Source organism: Podarcis tiliguerta (assembly GCF_965153285.1).
Source record: "Podarcis tiliguerta genome assembly, chromosome: 17".
NCBI lineage: Eukaryota > Metazoa > Chordata > Lepidosauria > Squamata > Lacertidae > Podarcis > Podarcis tiliguerta.
Window position 1 is genome coordinate 703,717 of NC_139550.1, and position 20,974 is coordinate 724,690.

At 44.4% G+C, this 20,974-nt stretch overlaps 2 protein-coding genes and 1 long non-coding RNA gene across 6 annotated transcripts in view; 2 read left to right on the forward strand and 1 right to left on the reverse strand.

Moving 5' to 3' along the window:
• Positions 1 to 16,143, forward strand: part of STXBP5L (syntaxin binding protein 5L) — a 62,366-nt gene extending 46,223 nt beyond the window's left edge. For both annotated transcript variants that reach the window (XM_083419537.1, XM_083419538.1), the window contains 8 exons: positions 4,432 to 4,500; positions 4,898 to 5,068; positions 6,434 to 6,673; positions 8,574 to 8,934; positions 10,208 to 10,373; positions 10,537 to 10,648; positions 13,150 to 13,370; positions 15,500 to 16,143. In XM_083419537.1, coding sequence (XP_083275663.1) covers positions 4,432 to 4,500; positions 4,898 to 5,068; positions 6,434 to 6,673; positions 8,574 to 8,934; positions 10,208 to 10,373; positions 10,537 to 10,648; positions 13,150 to 13,370; positions 15,500 to 15,541 — 1,382 coding nt within the window. In that variant the 3' untranslated portion in view covers positions 15,542 to 16,143. The remainder of the gene's footprint in view (positions 1 to 4,431; positions 4,501 to 4,897; positions 5,069 to 6,433; positions 6,674 to 8,573; positions 8,935 to 10,207; positions 10,374 to 10,536; positions 10,649 to 13,149; positions 13,371 to 15,499) is intronic.
• A 448-nt stretch (positions 16,144 to 16,591) lies between these two features.
• Positions 16,592 to 18,147, forward strand: LOC310668058. The gene is made up of 2 exons (XR_014506588.1): positions 16,592 to 17,186; positions 17,517 to 18,147. It is a non-coding gene; the product is annotated as an uncharacterized lncRNA (long non-coding RNA).
• A 106-nt stretch (positions 18,148 to 18,253) lies between these two features.
• POLQ (DNA polymerase theta) overlaps positions 18,254 to 20,974 on the reverse strand; it is a 42,744-nt gene continuing 40,023 nt past the window's right edge. For 2 of the 3 annotated variants that reach the window (XR_014506258.1, XM_083419173.1), the window contains exons 29-30: positions 20,338 to 20,453; positions 18,254 to 19,264 (exon numbers count right to left, since the gene is read on the reverse strand). Coding sequence is in view for 2 of the 3 variants with exons in the window: in XM_083419173.1 (XP_083275299.1) it covers positions 19,151 to 19,264; positions 20,338 to 20,453 (230 nt within the window). In the remaining variant the exon portion in view is untranslated. Of the gene's footprint in view, positions 20,454 to 20,974 lie in introns of all 3 variants that reach the window. The other variant, XM_083419172.1, reaches the window with a different exon arrangement.

Here is a 20,974-nt window from a genome sequence, read left to right on the forward strand (position 1 = left end):
ACAGTGTTTCTGTATGGTAATAGCTGTTTGTTTAAATATCCCCCCCATGGGTGAAATTAATTACTATTGTTAGTAGTTAAGTGGTGGTTAACTATTGTTAGTAGTTAAGTGGTGCCAACAAAAGTAACTAATCTCCTTTTGTAGGAGCGTCCTTTCAGAAGGTAGCTGCAATTACCACTCAGCTACATGAAAAGCAGTTTAACTTAGTTGTTTAGCTCTGACATAATGTTCACGTGGACCGAGAACTCCCAGAAGTGCAAGCTGGATTTAGAAGAGGCAGGGGAACCAGAGACCAAATTGCAAACATGCGCTGGATTATGGAGAAAGCTAGAGAGTTCCAGAAAGACATCTACTTCTGCTTCATTGACTATGCAAAAGCCTTTGACTGTGTGGATCACAGCAAACTATGGCAAGTTCTTAAAGAAATGGGAGTGCCTGATCACCTCATCTGTCTCCTGAGAAATCTCTATGTGGGAGAAGAAGCTACAGTTAGAACTGGATATGGAACAACTGATTGGTTCAAAATTGGAAAAGGAGTACGACAAGGCTGTATTTTGTCTCCCTGCTTATTTAACTTATATGCAGAATTCATCATGCGAAAGGCTGGGCTGGATGAATCCCTAGCCGGAATTAAGATTGCTGGAAGAAATATCAACAACCTCAGATATGCAGATGACACAACCTTGATGGCAGAAAGTGAGGAGGAATTAAAAAACATTTTATTGAGGGTGAAAGAGGAGAGCGCAAAATATGGTCTGAAGCTCAACATCAAAAAAACGAAGATCATGGCCACTGGTCCCATCACCTCCTGGCAAATAGAAGGGGAGGAAATGGAGGCAGTGAGAGATTTTACTTTCTTGGGCTCCATGATCACTGCAGATGGTGACAGCAGCCACGAAATTAAGAGACGCCTGCTTCTTGGGAGGAAAGCAATGGCAAACCTAGATAGCATTTTAAAAAGTAGAGACATCACCTTGCCAACAAAGGTCCGTATAGTAAAAGCTATGGTTTTCCCAGTAGTGATGTATGGAAGTGAGAGCTGGACCATAAAGAAGGCTGATCGCCGAAGAATTGACGCTTTTGAATTATGGTGCTGGAGGAGACTCTTGAGAGTCCCATGGACTGCAAGAAGATCAAACGCATCCATTCTTAAGGAAATCAGCCCTGAGTGCTCACTGGAAGGACAGATCGTGAAGCTGAAGCTCCAATACTTTGGCCACCTCATGAGAAGAGAAGACTCACTGGAAAAGACCCTGATGTTGGGAAAGATGGAGGGCACAAGGAGAAGAGGACGACAGAGGACGAGATGGCTAGACAGTGTTCTCGAAGCTACAAACATGAATCTGACCAAACTGCGGGTGGCAGTGCAAGACAGAAGTGCCTGGCGTGCTCTGGTCCATGGGGTCACGAAGAGTCGGACACGACTGAACGACTAAACAACAACAATGTTCACGTTTACTCAGAATTCTGTTGCACGTGTTTAGTAGACCTTACTCGGTAGTAAGGATGCTTAGGATTTTAACCTAACTACTGATTATGATGATAGTGCTGATACCTCCTTTATAACAGCTTCCGTAAAATTATATGCAGAAAAGAAGTTACTATTGAAAATAACTTCTTCATGAAATGGCTGTAGAAATCTCTAGTTTTCCTTAGCTGCCAAAATCAGGGGAGAACTGGCTTACAGACTGGGTACCTCCAGGCTGGTCGCATGGGGCTATTGTCCAAGAGTCAAATCCTATAGCTCCTACTCTTGTCTTTGAACCACATTCATTTAGGACTGATCTCTCTATCCCATATCAAAAGACTAGAGGGTTTCGTTTAGAGTATCAAATGTAACTGTAAAAATAGTCTTTCTTCAGGGATCCATAGGACAGGAGCACACCGCCAAGAATTAATGGTCTTGTTAACTTTAATGGACTCTGTGTTTTGCCCGTGACTCAAATATTCCAAAAGTGGCTCAAGTCATTCCTCTATCTGGTGAATTGCTGGCTGGCTTCATGCCCACTCACCTTATATTTAATTTTGTACACCTGCAGCTAATTAATTTTGCCTGGTGCCTAATCCCATGACAGGGATCACATTGGTAACAAATGGTGGAGATGAATAAGGGTAATAGCTTCTAGAGAAAAGAGCACATCATTGAGTCATTTAATTTATGGGACTCCTCACTGAATAATTTATCTAGCCATCGCGCAAATAAATAACATTTAGGAATGCATGAATCCCATAGCCTTTGTTTTCAACAGTCAGGAGATTTTGAAAGTTCCTAACAAGCATGGTTAAAAGAGAGAGGCTGTGCCGAGTTAGTAACCACGTCTAGTTTCCAAACAGCTAAAATTAGCAATAAAGACTTAAATGTCTGAGGGGATTGAAACAGAGCTTAATTTGTACCAGGCACAGCTGCAGAATGCCTCTGCTTTCATTATACCAAGAGGAAATAGGAAATTGAAGAATAGGAAATTGGAGATTTTTCCCCAGGTACGTGCAGATTCCTTTTAATGCACCAGTTCCCACATACCAGGGAAGGTGGAATGCAGGCTTTACGATTTAGTTCACAGAAATACAAGGTGTCTGAACTTCTATTTCAAGCGTTTGCAGATGGCAGTGGTTCATGGCATTACGGATTCTCATCAAGAGAGGTGCAGTCCATGTATCCCTTCAAACTCTGTCATTATGCAAGCAATCCTCAGGTTCCCAGACAGCTAACCTCTCCAGGGGGCTGTAGCAGAAAAATGCAGCTTCGTTGTCTGAGCAATCAATTTGCCTTGCTTGCTGGAAACGTTTTGCTAGATCGTGACTTTCAGAGTCCTGAAGTCCATGCTGCTGAGTGGAGTGAAAGGTCTTTGGCACCATGGATCACCTCTAGGTGATGCTTTTGGACTTCTTGTGGCCTTTTTCTCATGAGATCAGGGGAAGTGATGGGTGACGTGTAGAGAATGCCTTGTTGAAGTCTGTCAAGTGCCCCAGCTGACATTCATGGGGATGTCGGATTTGACATGAATGATGTGCTGTGAGAAGTAAGGCTGCATTTTCAGAAACTGAGAGCTTTGCTTTCATGAGAGTTTAACTCCATCCACTTTCACCCACATCTCAAACATCTACAAAGCCATTTCAATTTTGGATAGCTCAGTTGGATAGAGTGTGGTGCTAATAACACCAAGGTGCCACAGGCAGTGTTAGAAACCGAGATATGAAAGCCAGGAGCTAAAAGGCACCTTAGACCGAGGTTATGGGCGCAACAACGGAATGTCTAGGTGTGCTTTTTTATAACAAGAATACAAAGCTGAAAACGAATGAGCTGCAGCTAAAATATTATGTTCACTTTTCACATGGTCCAGTGCTTCCCCTGCCCACCCCCCTAATATTCTCAAGAGGGTCTCTTCTCCGGTCTTCAAAGAGCAGCTGGATTGGGGAGGAAGGAAAAGGTCCTCCGTTCCTTCCACTCTGCAGTTTTAATCTGAAATCTTAGGCACAGTACTGCACCCAGAGCCTGGAAACTGCTTGCGTTAATGAAATTCACTGTTGCAAAATGCGCCTGGAACAATAGGAGTTTTGAACGCTGGTCAAAGGTTTGATCCCTGTATGGGGCAGCTGCATATTCCTGCACTGCAGGGGGGGGGGGGACAACTAAAAGATCCTCAGGGTCCCTTCCAACTCTACAATTCCATGATATTTAAGTTGTAACCCATGCCCAAGCAACTTGGTTCAGCTGCAGCCTGGTTATTTGTTTCAGTGTAGTATTAGTAAGCTGGCTGTCAGTAAGCACAGGTTTAATCTGCCCAGGATAAGGAGGTGCGTTTTATATCTTCGCCACCTCTAAACTGTGTAACAGCACAAGGACTGAAATTACTGGTTCATAGAACAGGATAAGCAGTGTCAGTGTGATATTTTATGTGGTCTTTCCTTTCGTCTGCAGTGGTCAGTGAACTGTGCAAGGCATGCTCCACTTGATGAACTCCCCCCCCCCCAATCCAAGTGTGTTAATGTTTCACAGCTTCATCAAGTGGCATAACTGAGTATATTGGGATTTCAGGATCTGGCAAGGAATCCCTGGGATGAAAAAGCTCTTGTAATGGCAGTTCAGGGATGTAGGGAGCATCTATTTCCCACCAAATATGGAAATCAAATGGACACATCAACCAGTTATGCCTCTTGGATACATACATGATAATGTAGAGTTTAATATTGGCTCCATATGGCTTTATTTTTTTATTTCGTATTGGAGTGTGTAAAGTATGTGGCCAGGTCTCTGTTATATTTGTATGCTGGGGGGGGGGGTATGTGAACAATTCCGATTTGTTTTAACACCATGCCACCCCACTAAAAATGTTCCTTGTTGAACAAGGTATTTGTGGGCAAAAAAACTTTCCCACCCCTACTGCCCCTAGATAATTGATTATCTCATATTTTAATTGCATTCCCCCCCAGGTCTTACTGAGCTGTCAGATGGTCCAGTGTCATTGGAGCTGGAGAGATGCAAGTCTCCCACGACTTCAGGTAAATGTGCTCTGGTATGTCAGCAGTTTGTGATGGTCACTCTGTTTCTTGCTTGTGAGATGAAGCACATCTTCACTGTTGAAATATTATATATTATGTTCGCTGGGAAATATATTTGTAATAGGAATAGCAATATTATTATAGCTACATTATGATTTTATACACACAGAGAGAGAATCCTGCAAACTATAAGGTGCTTTGGAAAGGTATGAAATCACTTGCTCAATCATGTTTATTTTATTTTTCAGGTTATTTTATATTTGCTTATATTTATTTGTTTTATTTAATCCCAAACTTGTGCCCAAAGTGACTCACAGCATAGAGGATTAACAGCAACTAATATAACAATTAAAAAATCTGTAGTGACTTTTTATTTTATTTTTTAATGTCACTACAGATCACATAAACGGACACTGTACAAGTCCAACTTCCCAAAGCTGCAGCTCTGGGAAAAGGATGTCTAGTGCAGATGTTTCAAAAATAAACCGCCGTGGTTCTGGAAAGCCTCCATTTAGGAAAGTGCAATCTGCTGCTTGCATGGAGATTTCTTTGCCAGTCACAACAGAAGGTCAGTAGACATATGCATTTGGGAGCTGCTGTTTTCACCTTTTTAAAATTTAGAATTGATCTATGTGGTATTTCACTTCACTTTTTGTGGTAGTAGCATTTATACTGCTGCCTGTCGATAATTATTAAATGGGTAATTCTTCGGAGGTATGTGCATGTGTGACGTCATACAAAGGTGGCCAATTAACGTGGAGGCTCCATAATGTGACAAGTCAAAAAGAAAAACTCTGAGAAGGCTTTGAAAGCACAAACTGGGGTTGGGGAATGCATTGAAAGACCCCTGGCAACTATGAGTCGTGGCACTGGGGCATCGTTTTTGTATTTTAATGTGATTATTATTCTTAGATATTTAAAGAATTTGGCACTCAAGCTTAGCCTTAGAGTTTCTAATAAGCACTTTCTCTTTTGGGATTATTGTAAGTAATCAGTTTGTGAGATTATGAAGACAAACAGGCTTGGATGTCTTTTCTGGAACAATGCTGTTTTATATGCTCTGTAAAGACCACCTGTAGCTTAGATGCGTAGGCTTAGAACATATCTATCTATCTATATCTATCTATCTAACTAACTAACTACCATTCATCTGAAGATCTCAGGGTAGTCCACAGTGTAAAAATGCAGAATAAAACCACAAAATACATAATAAAAACAAGAACAAAACAAACCAAGAATCCCCCTGATGCATTTAAAAAGACATCAACTGTTAATCAGCCAAAAGCCTGGCTGAAGAGGAACATTTTTGCCTGGAGCCTAAAGATGTATAATGAAGGTGCCAGGTGAGCCTCCTCCGGGAGAACATTTCACAAATGGGGCCACTGCAGAAAAGACCCTGTTCTCGTGTTGCCTCCTTCAAATGCATCTCCAATTACACAGTCTCAGGTGTCAGGGAGAGGCAAACGGGAAAAGATTCAAGAACAGAAACCAGCACTTATAGAGAGCCTAAAGAGATCATTAGCAGCCTGTCGTCTGACAGCGCGTCTGACACAGGGAGGGAGGAGGATGAGCCTGGAACAAGTCATTCTGTACACAGAGGAAGTCAGGGGCGGGGTTTCTGCAGACTTGCATGCTGGGTAAAGAAAAGGGGGGGGAGAGTAGACGCGGCAACTGTCCCTAAAGGGTCGGACGTAAATTGAAACGCTGGAGATGTACTTTTGAACTTTGTCAATAAATCAAATAGATTGGAACTGGCCGTGAGCCCAGAGTTTTATCTATGCCAGCTTGACAGCATAGAGCCTCTGACATCAGGTAGCAGCTTTGATACCTTGGAGAGCTGCTGCTAAACGGTGAAGGCAGTAATGGACCAGATGGACCCCGTGGCCTGTTCTCGGTATAAGGTGTGTTCATTTGTGTTGCTCTCTTTTGACAGAAACCAGGGAGAACTCCATCAGCCATTCTCGAAGCTCCAGCGTCTCCAGTATAGACAAAGAATCGAAAGAAGCAATTACAGCATTGTATTTCACAGAGTCCTTTTCACGGAAAAACGACACAGCAGTGTCTCCTTGCCTTTGGGTTGGGACAGGCCTCGGTATGGTCTTGACGATATCCCTTAACCTGCCCACTGCAGATGAACTGAGGCAGACAGAGCCTGTAGTCATTTCTCCAAGTGGTAAGAAATCTTGATTTCCTGGCAAAAATATGCCACTAAGCACAATAACTTGTTAAACTCAGGATGTGTCTCCCTTTGGTGCTGTGGAGGGGCAGTGTGGTCAGAAATCTTACGATTTAGGCTTAGTTCTCACTGAAGTGCTAATCCTACATCTGAGCTGTACCAAATCCTTACTTCCTGACATGGTAGTTTTCTATGTTCAAGGAGTTGTTTTGTAGGGAGAAGGGTTAATTGTTACACCCCGCCTTGCAGCCCAAAGTGGTACAGCCCATGCAAATCAGTGAGGGGCAAGCTCTCTTATAAAGCAAATGTTACTTTAGATTATTTTTGTTTATTATAAACTAGACTTTAAACCTCTTCTGCCTTGCGGGATATCTTCAGGAGAAGAAAAGGCTAGGTAAAGGAGACCCCTGACCATTAGGTCCAGTTGTGGACGACTCTGGGGTTGTGGCGCTCATCTCGCTTTATTGGCCGAAGGAGCTGGCGTACAGCTTCCAGGTCATGTGGCCAGCAGGACTGAGCCGCTTCTGGCAAACCAGAGCAGCGCACAGAAACGCCGTTTACCTTCCCGCTGGAGGGGTACCTGTTTATCTACTTGCACTTTGATGTGCTTTCGAACTGCTAGGTTGGCAGGAGCAGGGACCGAGTAACAGGAGCTCACCCCGTCATTGTGGGGATTCAAACTACAGACCTTCTGATCGGCAAGTCCTAGGCTCTGTGGTTTAACCCACAGCGCCAAGGCTAACCCTGCACAAATCTGGAGGGGAGTTCCTAAGACAGTTGGATGGTGTCTTGTACTCCTCCTTCCGTCAACTCCTGCAGCCAAGCTGGTGCCAAATGTATTGCTCTGCTTTCCTTTGGGCCCCACCAGCAAGGCTGACAGCAGGAAGTCTTGCCATCTGGGCAGCACACGACCTCCATATTCACTGCCCAGCCTGGTGCCCCAGAAAGGTCACTTTGGTGCTTACAAATGCAGTGGTTTGACTTCCCCCCTCGAGACAGATGGATGCCAACCACAGATTAACTATTACTTCTTTTGCCCGACCAGAGACAAATGATTGATGAAGATGATGGGCTATGCCAAAATGGCAAAAATGACTGGGAAAATCAGGAACCAAGAAGATAAGAAACTTTAATAAGGAATGGGGGGAAGGAATTCAAATGTAAAATTGAATAAAAAAGATTTAAAAACAAATAAAACTATTAATTCCTTTGGAAGTAGCAACTGCAGTAACCAGCTCCATCTTCTGACTATTACTAGCTGCAAGTTTGCTGATTGGCTATTTTTGGCAACAGTGCTATTTTTTCTTGAAAAATAGGTGCCAGAATTCATGAACACCTCCCTTGTCCCTTACAATTGCAATGGCGCTCACCTGAGAGGTGCCAGAGCTGAGTGCCAGTAAGTTCCAACTGAAAAAAAAACCCCTGGCTTTTTCTTACAACATTAAGAATAGCTTCCAATTTTTTGAAGGAAAAAAGACTCTCACTTTGTCATATTTAGAGGTAGCGGGAGCTAAATTCCTATTTTGCTCATTCCAGGAAACATGACGCCAATATTGTGCTCCTCCCTTCCACTCCAGTTGCACATGAGAGGTTAATGGCACGGGTGGGATATTCAGATAATTCAAAGAGGTGATAGGAGATTTTATGACCAGCATAATCTCGAGTGCTGCCAGCAGGTTGGCATGCGACTTCCCGGAGTTGACTCCCTCAGGGTTTAGAGATTTATAAACCAGCGTGGCTGTTCTCAAGTCTAATCATTTGTCAATGTCATGAGGCAGCAGAAGAGGAAGATGCACATATACTCAACAAATGACTGTATCAAGTTGTTTAATGTGTATTGGCACCTTTATAGCTAATTTGGGGAAGTTAATCAGTCAATTTGAATTATGTTTCCTAGGTACTGTTCTGTCACTGAAGGGAGCAGTGCTAACGTTCGGTTGCTTGAGCTGCACAGGGACCCTAATACACCCACCCTATGAAACATGGAGAGATCCAAACAGCACCGACGAAAGTGAAAGAACCAGAAAAAGAAAACTCGTCATGCATTCTCCCTGCTTGTCCCAGGACATGGGAGACCACCAGTTTGCCGTTGTCTGCTCAGAGAAACAAGCCAAAGTTTTTTCACTGCCTTCCCAGATCTGCCTCTATGTTCACAATATCACAGACACCTCCTTTCTCTTGCGAGCGGATGTGGTGACCATGTGCAACAGTGCTTGCTTGGCATGCTTCTCTGCCCATGGGCATATCATGATCCTGAGGTATTTAACATTATTGAGTGAATCTGAGCTGTTCCCTATCGAAGGGGAGGGGAAAATGGCCAGCAGAGTTAGGGGTAATGTGTATTTGCTTCTCAAAGGAACCTCTGAAACAGGATTCCATGGAAAATCCTAATCCTTCTCCTATTCCACATATATGAATATGGATAACACTCTGGAGTTATAGATAAGTTTCTTTATTTATTCAAGTTGACAACCTCTCAGGATGTTCTGGGGGGAATTTACTGCTGACATGTCTGGTCGATCTGCGTGTTGCCAACCCCTGGAATAGGGAAATGGTCTGGGCAATTAGACAGGATTGCATCCAAGCACTCTCTCCCATTCATCTTGGTTCTTTACCAATTTGAGGGCAGTAGGAAGGTGGCTGAAATGCAAGCGATGGAAGATATGAAGCAAGTCCAATAACACAGCGATTAGAGAGAGCTCACTTTCAGGCCTACTTTGTGACATTGATAGTGATGAAAAAGTCTTTCTTCCTTGCTATTGTTTTAGCTTGTTGGCCTGTAGAACTGTTCCAAATGCTTTAGAAGGACTACAATTCTGGCCTACAATTTTGAGTCGGTGGTACCCTCTGCGCTCAGTGCCACCCGCGTCCCTAAGCTTCTGGGTAGACTTTCCTAAATAAGAAATTTTTTTTGCAGTAGTTCCACTCATTCCTAGAGGAGCAGTGCTGGAAGTCACTGCTGTTCTAACCCTTGGCCTTTGTCCCAGGTTTTGTCTTGCCTACCATGCTATTTAAAACATGCCTTTTAATATCTTAGCAGAACTTCTGAGAAAGATAATCTAGAGGTTTGGGGGGGAGTGTCATCGTGTTGCTGATATGCACCTGCACCTCATATCCCCATCCTCTAATCTCAGGGGAGGGGCAGAAGTAATAACAATAATAATTTATTATTCATACCCCGCCCACTCTGGGCGGCTCCCAGCAGAATATTAGTAATATTTTGGAGGCAGTTAGATAATTCACACAGCTAGCAGCTTTGCTACTTGCGAGGTTTAGAAATGCTTTATGCAAAATGTTTGTCATAAGATGAAATTTTACCCGGGGCTACTGTAGCACCTGAATGAACCTGGCCATTGGTTGATTTACAACCTAATCCTATACAGGAGCAAGTGGCCCTGTGTTCAGGGGGACATACTCCCAAATAAATACGCATAGGATTGCAGCTGCTTTGATGGCAAAGTTGGGAATCTGGGCTGTGGGGAATACTGTATTTTCTATTCCAATGTATAATGTGTGCTTGTTTCTTTCCAGTTTACCCAGCCTCCGCCCATTGCTAGATGTTCATTATTTGCCCGTAACAGACATGAGGATTGCCCGGACCTTTCGTTTTACCAACGAAGGACAAGCGTTGTATCTTAGTTCTCCCACAGAAGTCCAGAGATTGAACTACAGCCAGGAAATGTTTGACAATCTGCAGGTGAGTCTGGAAACCACGTCAAACACTGTGGTTGGAAGTGCCTAGAAATGGGCAAAGAAAGGAATTAGAGGAGGGGAAAACATCCCATTCCGAGTGTAGTATGGTGAAAGTACCTGCCTTCTGCTCTGTTTGCTTTGCCTAAAATTGATTTGTTTTTGCTCAGGACATGCTTGGGGAGTTGTTCACTCCGGTGGAAACCCCTGAGGCTCAGTACAGAGGCTTTCTGAAGGGGCTGTTTGGTGGAACTGGAGGCACACTCGACAGAGAAGAGCTCTGTAAGTCATCTTCCCCCTCTCCCTCGCATCAAATACAGAAGGAAGAAAAAAGCCCAAGGGAGCTAATAGCGAAGGAGGCATTTGCGTGGCGAGTTCCCGCCTCCCCCCTCAGAAATAAAGACACAAGAATTCGAGTTAATGAGTCAAATGAGGCCACAACTTTATTGATTACAGGAATTGAGCGGTATTGGCTTAGGCATTGGTCCTAACAATTAACCGGCTTCAGCCTCCTGGCTGGAAGACCGGTGAGGGTTCACCACCAGTAGGGGGAGTCCTGCTGAGGCACGTCAACTAGGAGCTCCCCCCGGAGTTACCGCTCGGGGGCGTGCCGTGGGCCCACACCTCCATAGGCTTAGGACAAGGCCACGCCCCCCGGGATCCTTTACCGGACTACCCTTTGTTTTGGGGGAAGGTGATGGCGCTTCCTTCCCCCCCTTCGTCTGCATAACAAAAGATCCATACCCCTACGAATGCCTAACCGCCAATACCGGGGAGTTGTGACGGATTGCTACAAGGTGGGCAAAAACCAAGTGGCTGGTGCCAATCTGCCAAATGGAAAAATTCCTACCAGGCCCCCTGACCGCGACCAACCAAAGCCCATAGCATCGTCATAGTGCCTATCCTAACGGGTGGGAGGGATGGCCCAGGGATGACGCATTGAGGATTCCCTGGCATCACAGGGGCTGGAGGCAGCCCCTGCGAGTGTAGAATGGAAAAAAATGAAATTGGTGGCCATGCCTACACAACTTTTTGGATGTGCTGCTTTTCCCTGTGCAACAAAATGGGAAAGATTATTCAAATAGATAATTTTGGTGATAGAGCGGTACCTTGGTACTTGAACGGCTTGCTCCCAAACAAATCGGCTCCCGAATGCTGCAAACCTGGAAGTAAGTGTTCCAGTTTGCAAAGGTTTTTCGGAAGCCGAACGTGGCTTCCGCTTGAGTGCCGGAAGCTCCTGCAGCAAATCAGACGTTGCACCTTGGTTTTTGGATGGTTTCGGGAGTCGAATGGACTAAGTTCGAGAACCAAGGCGCCACTGTACTATGTTTGACACCACTAATTTAAAACAGATCTTCCCCAAGTTGGTGTGTGTTGGTGTGCCAAGGGCTATGGCCAGGGTTCTGCATAGATAGGAAGGGGAAATAGCATCCCTTGTCACTGTTCACAAGTTGATCTAACAGGTAAGACTTTCTCCAAAGATTCTTGCTACCTTTCTCTTGCGTGAAAATGTTCCCCTAAGTGTGGGGAGGAGGGAAGTGAGCTTCTGGGGAGACAGAGCTGTGTCTCAGTGGAGTCTTCTAGTGTGGGATATTGGTTAGAGTGTTGGACGAGGACCTGGGTGACCAGGGCCCCAATCCCCACTCAGCCATGAAGCTCACTGGTCTTTGGGCCTATTGGTGTCTCTCACCCTAAGCTACAGGGTTGTTGTGAAGATAATATGGAGCAGGGGAGTACCATGCATGTCACTGCTCCTTGGAGGAAAACTGAAGATATAACTGGCGATCACTCAGGGCCCCCGGACGTTTAAGGGTCTGTTGACCCTGTGCCACCACTGGGATTGCTTTCTTTGCTGCCACCAGCCTGTTTCTCTCGGGGGGACACGGAGTCCTGTCAGTTGGTAACATTAACAAATAATCAAGTTTATTTTATAGGCATGAACAAGCTTATGGTTTCAGTTACCCGTATTTTTCGCTCTATAAGACGCACCAGACCACAAGACGCACCTAGTTTTTGGAGGAGGAAAACAAGAGAAAAAATATTCTGAATCTCAGAAGCCAGAACAGCAAGAGGGATCGCTGCGCAGTGAAAGCAGCAATCCCTCTTGCTGTTGTGGCTTCTGGGATAGCTGCGCAGCCTGCATTCGCTCCATAAGACACACACACATTTCTCCTTACTTTTTAGGAGGGAAAAAGTGAGTCTTGTAGAGCAAAAAATACGGTAATTTTTCTTGGCAGTTTCTTAATCTTAGTTCCTTAACTGTCCTATTTGTTCCTAAGAACTTCAAACTGATTAGCCCAACTATCTGACTCCACCTAACAGTTCCTCTCACTCTCTCACCACACAACTCAACCAACCCACTGACTATTTCTCCCTCTTCCTCCTTCAACTCCCAACTCTCAACTGACTTTCACACAACTCTCCCTCGAACCCTAACTCCTCCTATCACTTTCCACTGGCCAATCACATCACACTCATTTTAACCCTTTCCTTATGACCCACCTACGAGGCAAACGCCACAATAACTGATTAATGAAACGGAATAATTACCCCTTCAGAAGATGGAGCTGCTTTTGCACGACGGCCCCAGGCTGATGAACTGTCAGTACAGCATTTCAGCAAGAGGGCATGAAATAACATGTTGGCTCTATTGAATAGATATCTGGAAGGGAAATCTTCTCTCCCCCCCCCCTCTTTTTTTAACAAAATAGCATCAACAAAGGGGGGGGGGGAGATAGTATAGAAAGCAAACCCTCTGATTGAGTTTGGAATTCTCTTTGTAGTTGGCGAGGCTACGGCAGGAAAAGCATCTCGCAGTCTTGCTCAGCACATCCCCGGCTCAGGTGGCGTCGAAGGAGTGAAAGGAGCCGCAGGCAGCGCAATCGGAGAGTTGGCTCGGGCGCGCATTGCTCTGGATGAGAGGGGGCAGAAACTGGGGGAACTGGATGAGAGGACGGCGAGAATGATGGCCAGTGCAGAAGCTTTCTCCAAACATGCACATGAGGTGAGCGGTGGTCCTCGAATGAGGAAGGAGGCGCCAGTTTGCATTTCTCGGCACAGACATTATGGATCTGATGTGCAGAGATCTTTCCTGTTCTACTTAATTCAAGAGGGTTCTGGAAGCTTCTCTGTGTGAAAGAAACTACATGATGTTTGGGTTATTCCTTCCGAGAAGCTGAGTACAGCTGGCTTAAACTGGTTCTCTTATCTCTTATTGTCAATATCATGCTGACTATAAAAGTAGGAGCCTGAGTTTCTCTGTCTCTTTCCCTTCCGGTGTGGTGTTCCGTACACAGTATGCTGAGTGTTAAGGTTTAGACTTATTATACGCTATTGTAAGTTTAAGCTACTGTATTTTTCGCTCCATAAGAGGCACTTTTTCCCTCCTAAAAAGCAAGGGGAAATGTGTGCGCATCTTATGGAGCGAATGCAGGTAGGAGGCAGGCTCCGCGCGGCTCTTGTGGGTTTTCCCCAGGAGGGAGAAGGGACGGACTGGCCGCGTCAGTCCCTTCTCCCTCCTTGTAGAAAAGCACGCCAAAGCTGTGCGCTCTTTAAAGGGTGCGCGGCTTCTGCGGGAGGTGGGGGGATTCCCCTACCTCGCAGAAAAGCCCGCCGGAGCCGTGCGCTCTTTAAAGAGTGTGCGGCTCTTGCTGGCTTTTGTGGGAAGGGAGAGAGGGCAGCCCCTCAGTCCCTTCCCCCACCTCCCGGAAAAGCCCCCAAGAGCCACACACATGCTCCACGCGCCTCGTGAAAGGAATGCGGCTCCCAAAGAGGGAGAAGGGCAGCCCGTCAGGGAAGGGAAAAGCCTGCAAGCGCCACACACATGCTCCATGCGCCTCGTGAAAGGGAGTGCTGAGCAGAGCCTGGGATGCATACAGGCTCTGCTCAGCGCTCCCTTTAAAAGTATTTTTTTCCCCTTGCATTCCCCTTCTAAAAACTAGGTGCATCTAATGGTCAGGGGCGTCTTATGGAGCAAAAATTACAGTAAGTCTGCTGCAACTGGATTTCTTATGGACGGTGCCAGTCCTCATTGTATTGGATTTGTGACCATTATGCTCATTTGCCTTCAGGAGCAGTAAAGCTCTGCTAGATGAAATATGAATTGCCTCTGGCCTATTTTTGGGGACTCCTGCAACGTGTTTATGTTTTTACTCTGCTAACTATACATTGGAATCTGCTCTGGATCAATATTGAGTAGAATTTGATGACATGAGGTTTTCAGCTACCGAATGTTAACACTGCTTGTGGGCAGAAGAGATGTATGTTGGAAACTGGCCCCTCGGGAAAGGCTGACTCCTCTTCCCAGGCTTTTTGGGGCCGGTTTGCCGGTGACCTACCCTGGCTGGCATCCCGGCAGACCAGGGAGATCTTGATAGGCGACACCTCCCTGATGAAAGGTGCACCCCCCTTCCCCTTTGCATAGAGCAGGAGAAAGAAAACAATCAGAAAGTAGACTATTTCATCTCTACTTTATACCTGACTGTACAACTGTACCAAAAAACATGTCTGCTCACTCAGTCTCCTCCGAGCAACTGCATCAGACTTCCTTCACACAAGCAACAGGAAGGTCTTATATTACACTGAGAACAAATCCCTGAGAAATCCCTGGAACATCCTGTCCCATGGTTAGACCCATCATGTGATGTAAACATCAAACTGCTTGTTCGCAGCTGCGTAGTACTCATATCCCAACAGTGTAAAGGGACCCCTGACCGTTAGGTCCAGTCGTGACCGACTCTGGGGTTGCGGCCCTCATCTCGCTTTACTGGCCGAGGGAGCCGGCGTACAGCTTCCGGGTCATGTGGCCAGCAGGACTAAGCCACTTCTGGCGAACCAGAGCAGCGCACAGAAACGCCGTTTACCTTCCCGCTGGAGTGGTACCTACTTGCACTTTGACGTGCCTTCGTACTGCTAGGTTGGCAGGAGCTAGGACAGAGCAACGGGAGCTCACCCCGTCGCGGGGATTCGAACCGCTGACCTTCTGATCGGCAAGTCCTAGGCTCTGGTTTAACCTACAGCGCCACCCGCGTCCCCGGAAGAGGTGTACTCTGCTACAAAATATTGGGAATCAATATTGAACTATGACTTCTTCATTTGTGTCTCTCGAATAATATTGCTTTTTCACTCCTGCAGGTAATGTTGAAATACAAGGACAAAAAATGGTACCAGTTTTGACTTTTAACCACAAAGCAAGACTTCTGTGTACTGAGAACAGGAGTCAAAGGACCTTGAGGCCTTATTCTAAAAATCCAGCCGTTGGGCAGAAGCAGCTCCTTGGAATCCCTTTCACACTAGATGATCAAGCGAGAACTTTTTCAGAGACCTAGGCGTGGTGGGTCTTTGTAATCAAGTCTACACTGAGTCTCTTCCTCCCAACTCCCACCGGAACAATCATCTTTAACAGTTAATGATTTCACTGGAATTAGGTTTGAACTGTGGGGAGGACTGTCGATAGTTTAAAATGTCCTGTACAAAATAGATTGTTAATGCATTTAAACTTAAAACTTTGCATGACTAATTGACTTCTCATACAACAAAAGGCGCAAAAGCAAAGCATGCTGTGATTGAAGAAAAGGGATTTCCTTCTAAGTTCCACAAACGAAATAAGCAGCAACACTTTCTTTTTAAAGCAAAGAAGTCAGTACATCTCAAGCATGTTGCTCTCAACAGACAATGCCCTGCATTCCTCTCATTTGACATTCCTTTTCTGTAGACAATCTTAGTTTGAAAACACTTGTGCATTTCATTAGTAGAAAAATAAAGTAAGATTAAACTTCCGTGGCCAAACTATGGTGCTTTTTTTATGCAGCGGTCGACGTTAGTCAAAGCCCAATAGGGCATCATCTAGCTGTGAGAAAAAGGAGAACCTTTGCTGGCGATTGGAAATCGCAGCAGGATTGTATAAATACTAGCTGCTTTCCTTTTCACTGTTAGCGTTGGAAAATATAGCACTGAAGCAGTTTAGGCCAAGAAATCAACCCTGTGATCTGTAAGCATGCCAAACACTGAGGGAGACTGAAGGCCCAATAAAGGGGGAATCGGAAGGTGCCTTGGAGGGAGTCTGAGGCGAGGATTCAGGACCAGGTTCCAGCATCTCAGGGGGTTGGACTAGATGACCCTCAGGAGCCCAACTCTGATTCTATGGGCAGCAGAAGCCACACATCCAAGTTGTCTCAGCAATCTTCCAGAGCAGCTGGGTGAGGTTTTTTTAAGAGCAAGGCTAGGCGATCATTGACTGGCGTCACGGTCAGGCTCTGTTTTCTGCTGGGGGCCTTTGGGATATTGGGGATCTCTCCTGAGGGAGAGATCTCTCCAAAGAGTCTGGACCAGCCATCAGAGTCCAGTTTGGGGGTGAAAGTCCAAAACCACGGGCGTTTTTGTCCATTCTGCTGGCTTGGCCCACTATTTAGTATGAAACCTCTTTAGTTTGCCAATCAACCACCACGTTTGTATCAGACGCGGTTTTAGTGTAGTGCAGCTGGTTCAGTCATACTGGGCTCCACAGCAATGCTGTAGATCTGAGGGCAAGAGGGAGTGAATTTCAGTGTCGAACAAGATGCCACTAAAATATGGAAACCCAAAGTCTGCTACTTGGGGCTTTTAAGGTTGCATAAATTGTATATGATGCACTCATGCAAACAAAGTGGAACCTTGTCTTTTTTAGTTAATCATGAGTTTTCTAATGATAATAATAATAATTTTTTATTTGTACCCCGCCCTCCCCGGCCGGGCTCTGGGCGGCTAACATCATAAAACTAACACAGTATACAAAGAACATAAAAACAGGCAATCAGTTAATTAAAACACATCTTAAAATTAGGTAAAGGTAAAGGGACCCCTGACCATTAGGTCCAGTTGTGGCCGACTCTGGGGTTGCGGTACGCATCTCAATTTGCACAGCTTCTGGGTCATGTGGCCAGCAGGACTAAGCCGCTTCTGGCGAACCAGAGCAGCGCACGGAAACGCCGTTTACCTTCCCGCCAGAGCGGTACCTATTTATCTACTTGCACTCTGACGTGCTTTTGAACTGCTAGGTAGGCAGGAGCTGGGACCGAGCAACAGGGACTTGAACCGCCGACCTTCTGATCAGCAAGCCCTAGGCTTTGTGGTTTAACCAACAGCAACACCCGTGTCCCTTTCTTAAAATTAGTTCAGAGCAAATTAAAATCTGGACAGATGGCAGTCCACGGGCAAAATTGAGAGTGGTTAATATTCTCCAGGGCCAACTGTTACCACTGGTCTTATAAAGGGCCTGTAAGGAGGCCTCTTTAATGGTTGTTCTTATACAGAAAGAAAAGAATCAGACCGAACCCCAACCAAAGGCCTGGCGGAACAGCTCTGTCTTGCAGGCCCTGCAGAAAAATGTCAAATCCCGCAGGGCCCTGGTCTCTTGGGACAGAGCGTTCCACCAGATCGGGGGCCACGGCCGAAAAGGCCCTAGCTCTGGTTGAGGCCAGCCTAATCTCCCTGGGGCCCGAGATCTTCAGGATGTTATTATTTGCAGACCTTAAGTTCCTGTGTGGGACATACCAGGAGAGGCGGTCCTATAGGTATGAGGGTCCTAGGCCCTATAGGGCTTTAAAGGTTAAAGCCAGCACCTTAAACCTGATCCTATACTCCACTGGTAGCAACTGCAGGTGGTGTAGCACTGGGTGAAAGTCATCCCACAGCGAGGACCCCATGAGCAGTACACATAAGAAATTATTGATAAAACACATCTAAAACTCACATGCACACATAAAATTATAAGTACCGCAAATACAAAAATCAGTGTAACTTTTTTTTAAAAAAACAATCCGCAGGCACTTAATGATATATCAGGTGGCCTACCTGTCAAAGCACAGTGCTATTCTTTTTCTCAAGTAAACGCTCCAGCGAAGGAAAGTACTATAAAAAATCTGTTTATTATTTACACAGCAATGAAATAATATCATAGTTTACAAGGCAAACAATTCATTGGTTAAAATGCTAGCAGAAAACCCATGACAGGAGCCAGAATCGCAGGATATGGCTACCTGCTTTAGAGACAGGAGAATCAGAGAAAGTTCGTTTTCTCAAAGCAAACCAAGGAAGTGAATGGACAGACCTGGTGAATATTCATTACAATAACATCAAACGACACCCTCTTTGATCTGGCAATGGGCTATTTCACAATTTTACTGCTTTTGAATTGTGCACACTTTGGAAAGGCTGCTAATGTATTCCACTGTCTTCTGTGCATATGGTGTAAAATGCAGTGAGTCATATGCATGTATGAGTTCCCAGGATAATGTCATCCTTTTTTAAAAAGATGCAAGTATCACAGAAATCTGAGCTATAGCTACCCTAATTATATATTCAGTTGCGCACATTGTGAAATGTTTGGGGGGTGAGGGCGGGGGAAGTGAACTGACACAAGCAGCCGGGGAATCAAATTTTCCAGAGGATCCCAGCTATAAAAGCTCAGAATGCTTCTCCCAAGTCAGTTAAGAAAGAGAAAAATTGTAGGTCTTCAAATAAATAAATATATTACTAGGAATTCATTTAAATACTTTGCTTTCAGCATTTCATTGTGATTTCTAGTTATGCGACGTGTCATTTCGAGCTGCCTTCCCCAACCCGTCGCCCTCTGGCTGTATTGGACTATGGAGAGAGCACCAGGTTGGGGAAGTGTGATTTAAAGATTCTTAGGAGAATTCAAAATTGTCGTTGAAAGAAATGGATCCCGTTGTCCAGACTCGTCAGAGACGTCTTGCATTTCGCTGCAGCATCAGGCAGCGCAGTACAAACTTCTGTATTACCTGTTCACAACTCCAGCTCTTGCAGGTCTCCCCAGCTGGGCCCAACTTTGACTTTCACCGACAGTTTCACCGAGAGTTTTACGGCGTGTTCCATTTCGTGTTTAACAATCTGGGCCACCTAAAGGACAAGGCACTTAGAAGAATCAGTGTGACAGTAAGGCAGAAAGGGCCGCAGTTTATTTTAGTCCAGTTGAATTTCCAACTGGTATCATATCTGGAAACGCCTCTAAAAGCGGGTCAGAATTATGCTGAAATTCAGAGAAGCTGAATGCAAATTTCTGGGAGACAAAACTCTCCCAGGAAAAGCTCACAACATGCCCTCAAGTTTGTGTCTCCCGTTCAACAAATGCAGCTTCGTAGACCCACAGAAAGCAGTTAACAAGGTATAGGTAAATTGTGTGTTACAGCAGAGTAAAAAGCCAATACACAAGTCATTTGTTGCAAACACAACAGAGTGAGAAGAGGAGACACACATATAATAAACACAGGGAGATACTGCAGATTGGTTCAGCAACAACTCTGAATGGCACACATATTTCCAGCATACTTCTATAGTTTATTGAAGCCAACACTGGTGAACAAACAGGGTGGATTTGATTTAAATCAAATTGATTTAAATCACTTTTTTACAGAAAGACATTCTTGCTGGTACAATCTTCATATTTACAACCAGAGGAAGGTTTCATTTTTGGAATAATTAATTTTCAGAGTAGCTATATCAAAAATTACTGATTTGGTTATACTATTAGAAATACATAGATCATTATGAAATTATTGTGAGGTTTAATAAGTTAACTGCTTATGTTAGGACAACTTTTCTGCTGTACTTTACTAGAAGGAGACAATCATTTCCTTAATAACAAATTATTTAACTAAAACAATAACATTATAGCATATGTCTCCATGTTTGTTAACTGATGCGGTTAAACAATTAACTGAGTTTTAGCACCCATGAAAAGCTTAAAACAAATCCTTATTTCCTGATGAATAGCCTTTGGACTATAATGTAATTTAAACAGAAAGATTTTTCCTCCAAAATGTTTTATTTTAAAAATCTGATTTAAATGGGAAAAATATATTTTGATTTTTCAAAAAATTGTTGGTTTTTATCCACCCTGTGAACAAACACACCAGCCACATTCTATTAGAGGGATGCACTCCCCGGTTTTCAGTAAAACCAATTCCTCCTACCTGAATGAGGCTGTCTTCTGCAACCTCATAGAGCAGCTCATCGTGCAGCTGGAGAATGAAGAAACCTCCAGGTACGGAATGTATCATCTTCTTCTTTTCCATCCTCTCTGGTTTTCCTAGGCAGAATGAAACCTAAACAATGACTTCAATAATGCTTATGGTAAGAGCTGTAAAAACTCACAAGTACCTAAAGACATTTGTATTTGTTCTCTATTGCTATATAATTGTATATAAACAACTAAAAACTTGGGCAGGATTTGAGAAACGCTTGTTGATGTACTAAAAACGAAGGTAAAAATGGATTGTTTTAAGAGAGAGAGATAAAATATAAGATGCAGTGGAAAGAGCTTGATATTGGAAACCACGGAGGGGGGGAGGGAAGTCTAAGGATTCGGGGAATCCTAAATGTTGATGGTTATGACTAATGTTTGAATTCAAATGTATAGTGTAAAACTGAATAAAAAAGAATTTGGAGAAAAATATATAATTGTGATGGCTTTACTTCTTTATTGCTCTAGCATTTCTATTTCTTTAGTATTTCTGTTCCTGTATTGGATAATATCTCATTCCTCTTCTAAGTTTTTAAATAATATTTAGTTTTATATAAGAATGTTTCTAAAAATTAAGAAAAACGGAA